Source organism: Notolepis coatsorum, assembly GCF_963971535.1.
Source record: "Notolepis coatsorum genome assembly, chromosome: 20".
NCBI lineage: Eukaryota > Metazoa > Chordata > Actinopteri > Aulopiformes > Paralepididae > Notolepis > Notolepis coatsorum.
Window position 1 is genome coordinate 29,987,305 of NC_140184.1, and position 12,955 is coordinate 30,000,259.

General features: G+C 42.8%; 1 protein-coding gene across 1 annotated transcript; it reads left to right on the forward strand.

The window, feature by feature from the left end:
* Positions 1–2,887: 2,887 nt before the first annotated feature.
* fgf7 (fibroblast growth factor 7) lies at positions 2,888–12,616 on the forward strand. The gene is made up of 4 exons (XM_084337522.1): positions 2,888–3,016; positions 3,638–4,293; positions 10,891–10,997; positions 11,217–12,616. The coding sequence occupies exons 2-4, from the start codon at positions 4,008–4,010 to the stop codon at positions 11,430–11,432; spliced, it is 609 nt and encodes a 202-aa protein (XP_084193648.1). The 5' UTR covers positions 2,888–3,016; positions 3,638–4,007; the 3' UTR covers positions 11,433–12,616.
* The last annotated feature ends 339 nt before the right edge of the window (positions 12,617–12,955 follow it).

The following is a 12,955-nucleotide window of genomic DNA, read 5'->3' on the forward strand; positions in this document are numbered from 1 at the left end:
CTATTTGAACGACCACATCAAACAAGAGGTGGACGCGGGCAAATACTGCGGCATGGTCATGCTGGACCTACAAAAGGCCTTCGACACTGTCAATCACTCCATTCTGATTGACAAGCTAAAAGCAATTGGTTTTGATAGCTTATCAGTGAGCTGGATGCAATCCTACCTGGAGGGGAGAGAACAGATGGTAGAGGTAAACGGTACTCTATCCCCCCCCCCCCTCACAGTGAGCTGTGGTGTTCCACAAGGAAGCATACTAGGACCGCTACTCTTCCTAATTTATGCAAATGACATGTCGTCAGCCTGTGACTGCAACTTGTTCCTGTTTGCGGACGACTCAGCCCTGCTGGTCTCTGACAAGAACAAGTTTCAGGTTGAAAAAACCCTCAGCTCGGAACTAGGCAAAATCTGCATATGGCTCGCTGATAACAAACTATCATTACACATGGGCAAAACAGAGTCCATTCTCTTCGGCTGAAATAACAAACTCAGCAAGACCGACGGCTTCTCAGTTGCAGTGGGTGACAATATTGTCACAAGGAAAGACGAAATTACCTACCTGGGTTCCATCCTAGAGGCAAATCCTTCCTGTGACAAAATGGCATCCAATGTAATAAAAAAAGTCAACCAACGAACTAGATTCTTGTACCGGATCTCCTCTCTGGTAAACAAGAATACCCTGAAGACTCTGGCAGGAGCACTCATTCAAGGGTACTACGACTATGCGTGCACCTCATGGTACCAAAGCACCTCAAAGGCGCTTAAAACAAAATTACAAACATCACAAAACAAACTGGTCAGACTACTACTTGACCTTACCCCCAGAACCCACCTCACCCCTGCCCACTTTGACAACCCAGGATGGCTTAGAGTAGACGACAGAGTACAGCAACTTGCAATGGGCCTGGTCTACAAGATACACTATACGACTAAGGTACCCATGTACATGTCAAAATACTTCCCAAAGGTCAGTGAATACCACAACCACTACACCAGAGGAAGCTCAACAAATCATGTTAAACCCAGATTCGGCTCAAACAAGGGACTAAATACGTTTCGCAATTATGCCACATCAATGTGGAACGCCCTACCTAAAGCTGTAAAGGAATGTGAATCCCTACCCACATTCAAAACCGCTCTTAAAGAGCACCTACGGGAGGCTGCAATTCGAAACTGGCCACCGTAAATGCCCAAAACCCCCACCACCTCCTAATAGACAGTCTCCTCCCCACCGCATGTATATATTCCCTCCCCGCCGGATGTATATTTCTCTCCCACCCACCCACCCCCTCCTAATGTACAGTCCCCTCCCCATCATATGTATATACTCTGTCAGGATCTAGGGGTAACAGTACTGTATATTTGAATACCGTTTATGTCACAAATGTATCAGTACTAAATACCTATATGTCCCTATGCCATAAATGTCATGTATGTTGTGTATGTCATAAATGTCTATATGAATTGAAAATGGGGGACCCTGATGGAAACAAGACAAACGTCTTTCTCAGGTCTGCATCCCCTTAACAATTGTGTGTATTGAGCCGTACTGTATTGTACCCATTCTGCAATCTGTTAAATAAAGTTTTCATGCATTCATTCATTCATTCATTCATTCATTCATTCATTCATTCACGACATCCACAATGAATATCAGTGTGTCTAATATTCCAGTGTTAGTCTTGGTGATCTGATGGGGGTCGCTGAGTCCTCCGTGAGTCTGGAAGGCCAGTGTGTGAACTGTATCTGAGTCCTCCCTGGCCCGTGTGTCTGGCAGGCCAGAGTGTGTGAACTGTATCCGGTGTGTCTGGCAGGCCAGAGTGTGTGAACTGTATCCGGTGTGTCTGGCAGGCCAGAGTGTGTGAACTGTATCCGGTGTGTCTGGCAGGCCAGAGTGTGTGAACTGTATCCGGTGTGTCTGGCAGGCCAGAGTGTGTGAACTGTATCTGAGTCCTCCCTGGCCCGTGCGGCTGGCAGAGTGTGTGAACTGTGTCCGAGGTGATGGAGGGGACAGATGAACAGGCGTGAGTGACAGCTAATAGCTCAGGCCTTTACGACCACCAGTTTAGCAGATGAGAGGGAGCCCCGTTACAGCCAGAAGTCTCTCCGTGTCAGGCCTGCAGCGATGCCCTCACCAGGGGAGCGCATCATTAGGGACCATATAAACTTTTGAAGTGGCGAGTCCAAGGAAAGGCCAGGTATGTAGGCGATAAATTGTAGCTTTAAACACAAACAGGAAAAGTGAACGAATGCTTGACCCCTGACACGGAGATGACTACCTCTGAGCAGTAATGGCTTCTGTTTTTCTCCCCTTCAATGGGCGCCTGCCAGCCGTAACTTACTGCTTCCCCCATTACTCTCAATAAGTCTGTGAATTGATGTAATTCTTTGATGTTCTTTTTTTTTTTTGCTCTCAGTTTATGAATCCTTACAAATGATTCACAGTAACAAGGTAGATTGTGACATTTTAAATGACAGGGGTAGAATTCCTTTTGTAATCAGCTTTGTAATCAGGCTTAATATCCTTCATTTAATTAAATGTGAGTCAGACTTTTACACAAACATGTTTAAGCGCAGGGAATGTCTTGGAAAAAGGCAGAGGAGTTATGAGCGAACATGCATGCAAATGCTGGAAAGGTATTTAGACTTGCATACCAAGGAAAGCCAGCTATTCTCCCAAGTTTATAGCTCCCTCTCATGTCCAGTGGGCGAGTGACGGAGAGAGGCAGGCAGAGGGTGTTTCTCCCCTGCATCTCGCCCAGGGACAGCTGACTGGCTGGGATCTAATTGCTCTAAAGTGAGGTCAGCAAGAGGCATTTATCTAAGCAGAGTGCAAAACAACAGAGGAAGATGCACAGAGGCAGCTCCTCGCCACAGTCAGGGAGACGTCCATGGGAAGTGACAGAGGCTCTCAGCTCCTGTCCAGCTAACCAGCAACACTGGGATCACAGTCTGCAGGCTTTTAGGAAAAGGAATACACCTCTATCAGCTGCTCCCATCAACACTCACAGCACATGTAAGTCATCCAGGCTTTATTCAATTGGGCTATTTAATGCAGGTGGAAACGGCATAGACGTTATGGTTTGTTTGAGACTGTGCGTGTGCCGCGTGTGTGTGTGTGTGTGTGTGTGTGTGTGTGTGTGTGTGTGTGTGTGTGTGTGTGTGTGTGTGTGTGTGTGTGTGTGTGTGCGTGCGTGCGTGCGTGCGTGTGTAGGGGTTTGGTGAGGCATGCATATGCTGATACAGGGGGGGGGGGATTCCGTACATGTGAAGCCAACTATAAGTATCGCTATGATATTTCGCTAGTGTGTCCCAAAGAGAGAAACATACATGTAAACGGATAGCACCCTGCTGAGCTTGGTCTACCAACATGAAAAAAAATATATGATTCATCACGGTATAAGATGAGGAGAAATAAAAACAGATGTTCAAGGCAAGGGAGCAACTTAGTTCTACCGATCAGCCCGGTGAGACGTTAATACATTTACCTAGGATTGTTTTGTTTTTATGTTGTCCTTTGTTTTTATCTTTTAACATGTGCTAAGTATGTATGTAAGTATTACCTGTCTTTTAGTTAATTTCTACACAGCACTGTATGATATCAAACAGGCCTACTTAAATCTATTGTTGTTGACAGTGCTGACCTGCGTGAGAGTTCCTGGACCCGACAGGAGGATGTCTACTGTTGGACTGCGGCCCTCTGCACCTGGTACAGGCAACACACTCGGGCAGTGAGGATTAAAAGGAGACAGATCAGCCCACAGCCCAGTCATCTCCCAGCCACTCTCCAGCTTCAGCCGACCCCAGCCAGCCTCCTCCACCGCCAGCCTCTCTGAGCGTCCCACCATTGGTCCCCGTAGTTGGGGAGAGGGACACGCAGGGTCGCAACCGAGGAGGTCATAGGTCAGGGGTCAGGGGCCAGGGGTCACGGAGCGGAGGGACAGAGGCCGGATCGCTAGCTCACATTTCAGTATGTTGTTCATGGAGCCCCACTGCAGTGCATTATAATGCGCAAATGGATGCTGACATGGAACCTGCCAAACCTGCTCTCGGGACTGTATGTGCACATGATCTTCCTATTTGGCAGCGTGTGTGTGGCCTGCAGTGACCGCACTCCAGAGCAACTGGCCGCCATCATGAACTGCTCCAAACATGAGCGCCACACCAGGAACTATGACTACATGGAGGGAGGAGACGTGCGCATACGCCAGCTGTTCAGCCGCACTCAGTGGTTCCTCACTATCGACGACTTTGGCAACATCAACGGGACACAAGATCCCACCAACTGCTACAGTAAGGGTGCTTTTTCTTCATGTTTGTTATGATCATATCAGTGTTTCTCTGTGAGTCCGTTTGTGCATATTTCTGATCAGAACGGTGAAAATACAGGCCTGCATATTGCACAGAACACTAGTGTCTATCAAAGTAAACAGTGGTGGTGAACTGGCTGAATTCTGTCTGGCTTACTTGAGCGGAGAAGTCTATGCACTGGGAGTTCAGTATAACGATCCCTTGGCCCGTCTGGGTGACAGGAGCACGTGGGAGGTGTTATTGTCCAATGTTCTCCACAGTGTAATCACAGTGTTAATGGCTCATGTGTCTTCACTAAAGCAGCCAAAGTGACAGAGGTAAAATGAAGCAGGTGTTGGATTTTGGACGGCCCAATCATAACACCATCTAAACAAAGGCTGTAATGAAGTAAACCAAAAGGTCTAGGATGCCGCTGGGAGCCAGGGCTCTGACAGCTCTGAACAAACGCACTGGCGGAGAATCGCACTTTCTCAGCCTGACTTACCATCCTGTACATATACACACACTGCATCAGGATAGGGCCTGGGGAGACAGACAACATTGACAGGAATAGCAATCAAGATGAGGGGGGTGGGGTAATTATACCCAACTTCTAAGCCATCTTGAAATGTCAAGTTAGCATCTTACACAGCCTGATTAAGGCTATCTCTGTTTACCATAACATAGAGACGGCTAACAGCACATAACCAAATAATAACCCAAACCTCACTTGTCTCTGGTTTTCAACTACCAGGAGCCTAGCCTACAAATGTCATCCGAGGTAACCCTACAAAAAAACACAAACATCTACTTCATTTCATAGGATTTAACATAAGAATTTGCCTATTCAACAAAAGCAATGTTAGTAACCCTCAAAAGCAAAAACTCTTAAACTGTAGTAATTTGAGCTCATTATTTAGCGCTGGCTAACCACAGTTATTTGTACTAGACTAAAGAATATTTCAAAGAATATGTATTTATTTAGAGGGCATTAAGAATCCCTGTGATGGTGCTGATCTATAACTACTATAATTTATATTATATTTCCTCCTGTCTGATGGTGAAGCTGTAGCAGGAATGCTGGCGTGACAGGGAATGCCTCTGAGTGGATGGAAAAGATACTTGCATAACAATTGGCGATGAAAAGCAGAACAAATTGAGACGCCCAGATGTGGCTGACAACAGCACGCAAAAGGCACACAAAATATGCCCAATAAACCCCCGAAGAGACCAGCATGGTGCAGGGAACATAACGAATAAATTGCCGATTCATATTTAATTTGCTGTGTGGACCCTCAAGACTTGGAAAACCTACTGCATGAAGTCTGAGTCTTACAAAAAAAAACAGAAAGAAGGAAAGAAACCAAAATCCAACTGGGAGCAGCGTGCCTTTTGGCTTTCATAGTCCCTCTGCCCCCACAACAAAAATATATAGGCCTATTTCCAGTGAGACTCATCTCTAGCACCAGTGCACCACACAGCAATTTGAGCCTTTTTATTCAGAGTGTGTTAGGCTGGAGGAGTTTGGGCACATTATAGACTCTTAGCATTACTTTAAACAAGCCTTTGAGGCGGCTGGGTGGCGCAGCGGACTAAGCGCTCGTCACCAACGCAAGAGACACTGGTATCGAATCCGGCTGTCAGCGTTGCCTCCGGCTTGGCCGGCCGTCATACTGGCTCGATTGGCAGAGTCAGCGGGAGGGAAGCCGGTGGGTGGGTCTGGGTCGTTGTAAACAGCGACTCAGGGCGCGTGCACAGCGAGGGAAGGATCTGGAGGGAGGTAGTGTGACCTTCCACACATTACACTCTCCCAGTGAGAGTCCGCGCTGCCAGGTGAAAAGAAGTGGTGGGCTGGGTACACATGTGTCGGAGGAAGCATGTGTGATAGTCTCCGCCGTCCCAGACCGACGGTAGGGGGTAGAGTGCGCAACGACCAGGAAGGGGATTGGGAATTGGGAATTGGCATAACGACTAACATTGGGAGGGGAGAAAAACGGAAAAAGAAGGGGGGGAAAAGATAATAATAAAAAAAATAAAAATAAACAAGCCTTTGACTTGACAAGGTTTTATACTGGAACAGAGGACTAGCCTAAGATTAATACTGTGCATCCAAGTTTATCCATCTACGTTTATCCAAGTTTATCCATCTAGGTTTATCCATCTAGGTTTATCCAGCTAAGTTTATCCAAGTTTATCCATCTAGGTTTATCCAGCTAGGTTTATCCAAGTTTATCCATCTAAGTTGATCCAGGTTTATCCATCTAGGTTTATCCAAGTTTATCCATCTAAGCTGATCCAAGTTTATCCATATACGTGTATCCAAGTTTATCCATCTAAGTTCATGTCATCCATCCCATGTGAAACACAAGTGAAGGTTCTGGTGGAAGGGAGGCCCTGTGTAGGGTTCGTCCTGACAACCAAGTAAACACAGGTCATTTACGAGCTAATGGATGCATTTATCTATCCCCAGTCACATAATCATTCCTAACAACTGACACATGCAGGTGTGTGTCACAATGGAAGAAAAAGAGTACGAGCAAAAGAGAATGTGTGTTGTAGAGTACTTGTACACTGTACATAAGCAAGGTATGACAATAACAAAATCCAAAGGTCATGCAGACATGTTCAAATGGAAATAAATAAATAAAACTCCAAGCAAGCTCTCAGTCTAAACTAAAAAGGATGACAAAGGTGAAATCCAAGACATTGCTTTTTGTACCTGAGCCTACCTCTCAAGTGAAAATGTTATAATATCTAAAAATCATAATATAATAATAAAACATCACAGGCCAGATGGATTGAACACAGACAAACTGCAAACACACAAAGGTGGAAGCGGGCACATGTACAAGGAATGTCTGCACACTTATTTGATTATCTCAAAGTGAATCAGATTTAATGACACACAACAATGTGATATTTGACCAAACATGAAGGTGATGATTATGGATGAGGTTGTGTCAGTCCAAAACAATGTATGGGATTATTCAGAGACATTAGTATTGGCATTAATAATTAAAGAAATGTCAAAATGGTAAGAATAGAAAGTATTAACAGAAGTCAATATTGCCAAAGTCTTCCTAGAGTGCCAAAGTAGTCATTGCACATCATTACATGAGATGCTTAATGGACCATGACGACAGTGATTTCATGAAAAAAATAATTTGGTAACATAGCTTTGTCATGAATGATACATTTCCTGCAGTTCCTAACAGAGGACTTGAGTTATGAGATGTATAAACCAACAAAGGGTGACACAGCATGCAGGAGCATCTGACCAACCGTACTAAATTAAAAATTATATCTGCTACTTGAGTCTCAGGGTTTACCAGGCAACAGACCAGGTATATAATAAGTCGTTCTCTTGCTGCTTGATTTCTATGTTAAATTTAAATATGGATATGAAACATCAGATTTAGGCCGCAGCACACTGAAGCACAACACATACTTCCAACCCTATATATTATTATCATGGAACGTTATTTAAAACATCTACATTAGGCCAATTATGAGGAGGTCTAGAGGCAGGTGCGTTACAGAGCCTTCATTATTGCATTAGCCCATCTTTACCATTTGGTGTCGCCATATGCATGCAAAAAGAAAAACATGCATGCAACTCTAAGTGGAGGTACACATACTGTAACTTCACGTTACATCTGGCCCCAGATACGTGAGAATCATCCATACCCCAGACTGAAGGCTGAGGGGCTATTGATGCAAGCAAATAACTGAATTATTCTGCAATATTAAAAAATTATTAACCAAACCATTATCCCTAATTTCCTGAAACACAGGCATGTTGCATCCCAAAAAAAAGACAAGGCAAAATAAGGTATTTCAGTCTGAATGTGACCATGGCTCTCAGGTTTTAAACAACTATCCACTGTTCCTAGAGGTCCACAGTTAACAACTAATCAAAGAAATGTGGATCCTGCCTCTATGACGGGAGAATTGAGTATCACCCACAAATTAGTTTACGCAGCCAGGGGCTGGTCCAGAAAGTGAAGGCAAATCTGTTCAAGCTGGGGAAAGCCTGAGAGGCTCCCCGGATACTACGGAGCCAACATGTGAGGACCAGGTGTGCGCGTCTGTGTGTGAGAGCGTGCGTGTGTGTGTGTGTGTGTGTGTGTGTGTGTGTGTGTGTGTGTGTGTGTGTGTGTGTGTGTGTGTGTATGTGTGTGTGTGTGTGTGTGTGTGTGTGTGTGTGTATGTGTGTGTGTGTGTGTGTGTGTGTGTGTGTGTGTGTGTGTGTGTGTGTGTGTGTGTGTGTGTGTGTGTGTGTGTGTGTGTGTGTGAGCGTGTGTGTGTGCTTGTTTGTGTGTGCACCTGTGCACGTTTCAGTGTCCACTAAACAACTGCAGTTGTTAAGACACTTAGCAGTAATAAAATGACATTTGTGTTGCATGAGACAGAAGCTGTCTACCTCCACTTTTTCATTATCACCCAGAGTGCAGAAATCCCATTTACACTTGTAACATCCACAACAACAAGACATAATATTCACCTCCTGCTTGGCTCCGATTGTAAGGCCAGAATACACTTCAGCAGTTGCATCAATAATAATTATGTGATTGATGGTAAATCCAATAGTAGAACTTTGGGAGGTACTAGAACTTAAGTCATGATCTAATTAAAAGCAGATATTACAAGAAATGTAGTTACATCATAAAATCACTAATATTAGGTCATATTAAAATGCTGGAACAAACCACATTCCAGCTTTGGAGGACTGTCTACCACCTGTTTATGATCGGACAAATACTGAAGTGCCACATGCTCAATTTCAGTCTGGATATTAGCTTTAATCATGTTCTTTCCTTTCTTCCTCCTTGTCTGCCTAAATATCTCTCTGTTTGTCTGACAGAAGAATTACAGCCAAATGTATGACTTCATGGTAGAGGTCTTTGGGTATCCCCCTTTCCCTGGGTCTGACACAGACTGGGCTGGGGATCGGGTCTTTGAAGTTGAAGTCTTCTCTCGGACCCAACATGACCCAAGCCCAGCTTTAATTTTTTATTTAACCTTTATTTAACCAGAAAAGAGATTAACGTTTTTGTATCTTTGTTTAAAAAAAATATTAAATAACATCCTGGCCAACACAGGCAGCAGCACATTTAACAGGGTTGCAGACAGACAACATAGTGTACAATTACAGACAATAAACTTTACAGATCACAAGATATGAAATGTAAAAGTCACAGTCACAGTCACAAAAAGTAATCTAGTCCAAAGTTGTAGGCCTACAGGGGCAATGAGTTCAGTCAAACAACGGCAGCCAGATGTACGTGACTCCAGGTCATTCAGAATGGATCTAAATACACCCAATGAGACCAGCTCCACAAGATCCTTCTGCAATAGATTCCAAGTAGAGGGAGCAGAGTACATAAAAGCCCTTTTTCCTAGTTCAGTACAGGCTTTAGAGACTGATAGCAAGAATAAATCCTGGGAACGCAGACAGTAACTTCCAGCAGATTTCTGAATGATGTAGTATGGAAACAAACCTAGAATCGCCTTACAAATAAAAATATACCATTAGCTTCAATCACAACAGCAATGAATGTAATAGGCTATGCATGCAATAGTTGTAGGTTATACAGTATCATAATGACACAGTTTAAAATAGATGATGTATTGCTAGCTGGACAGCACATTGGCAATGTAGGTTGAGCCAATGCCTTTTTCGAGTCATGAATCAGTAATGATTCCTGGGTCCTCTCAGGTTCAAAACACCATATTGTCTTTATCAGCACTGAGATCTAAGTCTATAATTGTCTGATATCACAGCTCTGCTGTATTGGTGTACTATCCTTTGGTTGGACTCTGTGGCTTGTTGTTTACGTAAACTCAATTTCCAGATGTTTCTACATTTCTAAATGTTTAATAATGCAAAAAGGTGCATAGACTGTTTGACACTTCCATTAAAAACTGCAGTATTTTGTAGCTTTCTACACAAGTTTATAAAAAGAGTTTATCGGACCTTGCAAAATCGCAGCAGCAAAAATGGCACATTCTTAGTATAATGAAAAGTGATTACACTCTTATGCAATAAAATAACTGTCATAGTGAGGGAGGGATTTATGATCACTTTAGCAACAAATGCAGACACTGTATTCACAAGAAGTCAGGTTGTATAGCTACAGATTTACTACTGAGGACACTATTTACCTCCTGTCATAATCTGACATATGAAAACTATGCAGTGCCAGTGATGTGTGTTTACATTTTAAGATGCATCGCAAAACAAGAACTTAGCCAAAATAGTTTGGCCATAGGTTCTTACTCCCCCACTGAGTTGAAGAGCAGTTCTTAAGTGTAGCGTGCAAAGCGCATGCAAGGAGGTAGTTTCCTCAATCCCCTGGGAGGGAGGCTTAATCTGCCTCCCATATGTGCCATGGTATGGGGCTGTGGTTTGTGTAATGGCCACCCAGGCCAGTTAACAAGGCTTGAATAAAGCCAGAGGGACCGCAGACTGATTAACTACTGGAACCTCCATCCTGTTTGTTAATGAAGATGAATGCCGGGCACAATGCAGCGCTGAAAACTAGATGCTATCTGACTCTATAAGTCCTTGTTGGTCCTAACCATGTGGTTATCTCATAGGTATCCTGGAGATCAGGACGGTGTCTGAAGGGGGCATCCTCGCTATCAAAGGGGTGAAGAGTCAGTACTATATATCCATGAACAGGACTGGACAGCTGCAAGGCAAGGTAACGTTTCTCTACATTTCTACGTTATTGCCAGACTCTGACTGTACATCCGAGTCTTACGTAAATGTATAGTTAAATACAGTAGACAAAATAATGTGTATTTTCACATGTTAATATTTACACACCAATGTTTTGGATTAACTATGAATGTATAATTAGGCTATGTCGGTTGTTAAAAAAAAATTGGTCTCATATGGTCCTTTTTCCCATCCTCTACAGAAGAATTACAATGACAACTGCAACTTCAAGGAGGTTTTCTTAGAAAACTACTTCAACGCTTACTCCTCTTCCAGATGGACTAGAAACGGTAAGGAGATGTTCATTGCCCTGTCCCAGAAAGGAAGGCCGCTGCGGGGCAAGAAGACCAGGAGGGAGCATGTAGCCTCTCACTTCATACCTATGAAATGCAGGGAGGAGGAGCGCAGGGTGGACTGAGAGGGCAGGAGAAGAGCCTGTTGATGAGGCCCTCGGCTTGGAGTCAGATCAGGAAGACTGATCAGTGGTCAGAGTTTTAATTCGATACGTTGCACGGGCTGCCAGATGCAGAACTCATGTGAGCTGGTTACCGACATTACACTCTCTCTCTCCCCACTAAGTTGTAAATATGTTATGTGATGTGTTGACGTGTTGTTTTGTTATTTCATTATTTTCATAAGAGGAAAACTGATATTAGAGGGGTACATTATGAGTTAGTAATATGGTCAGAACTTCCAACTGCATCCATATAGTTTCCTGACAAAGATTTCCACTATGTGACCATGAATTGAATTTGCCTAGATGAATTTTCCAAACAGAAAAAAAAAGAAATAGTTTGTGATAAATTGACACAACAAACATTAAAACCACAAAATGTATTCAATTATTACTATTAGCTAAATATTCTTACATTTCTTTATAAAACAGTAAAATGTATAATAAGCAGTCAGGATTGTATCATATATCAAATTACAGTCAGATAAGGAACCTTGTATAAAGAGAGATGGTCCAACACAGAGATTCACTGAAAGCTACTTGGCTTGACCAATGTGAACTTGTAAAGGAAGCAAGCTGGACTTGTTTTTTTACTGTGCAGGTATAGAAAGAGTATAGAAATGAAGAGGCACAATAGATATCATTACTACAACATTCATGTACCTGTAGCCTGTGGCATTTGCCTATTTTCTCCTCCTAATGCAAAGGCCAAACTCTGGTCATTATAGCTGCTCACTGACTCCCTATTTGTTTGTGTGATTTGAAAAGGCTAGAATATTCTGCTGCTGCTGAGAAGATTAAAAGACAGAATGAACACACCATTCTAAATGTGTATGTTATGCAATCAATTCACCCCCGTCATAATTAATGATCATTGAATTCCATATGCTGTCCCTTGTCTGTAAAGCCAGTATTTATTTAAGGAGAGTTATTTTTTATTATTATTATTATTATTATATGTTCTGTTGAGACATTAATTGACATTCCAATTACTCCCAAAATACAATTATGTTCCCACAAAAAAATACTAAAAAAACAAACAAACAAAAAACATCACTACATACCAGAAGGTGCATTTATTTAATTCATTTCTGATTCAAATGTAAGAATAATCACATGCTCATCTCATTCTCAACAGGATTTTTTGTTTTTCAAGGCGACTCTTTTAAACTCTGCATGATGTCACTGCAATACCTTGATACCGTCATATACCATTATGTTATCATTCAATGTTGTAAGTTATTTGTGTTATTTATATATAAAAAAAACTGAAAACAAAGAAAGATGAGTTATGGATAACTTGTGTGTATTCTTGTACTTGGATTCATATTTTACAGCATGCGTTGTTTTCCATGTTGTTAGAGAGCATACTGGGAGCATAAACCATGAACTGGCCGATCAGACAACTCTGCAGAACAAAAACCTATTTGCTGCCAACACATTGAAAAATAACTCAAGAACCGTTTATACATGTACTCTGTGCTGTC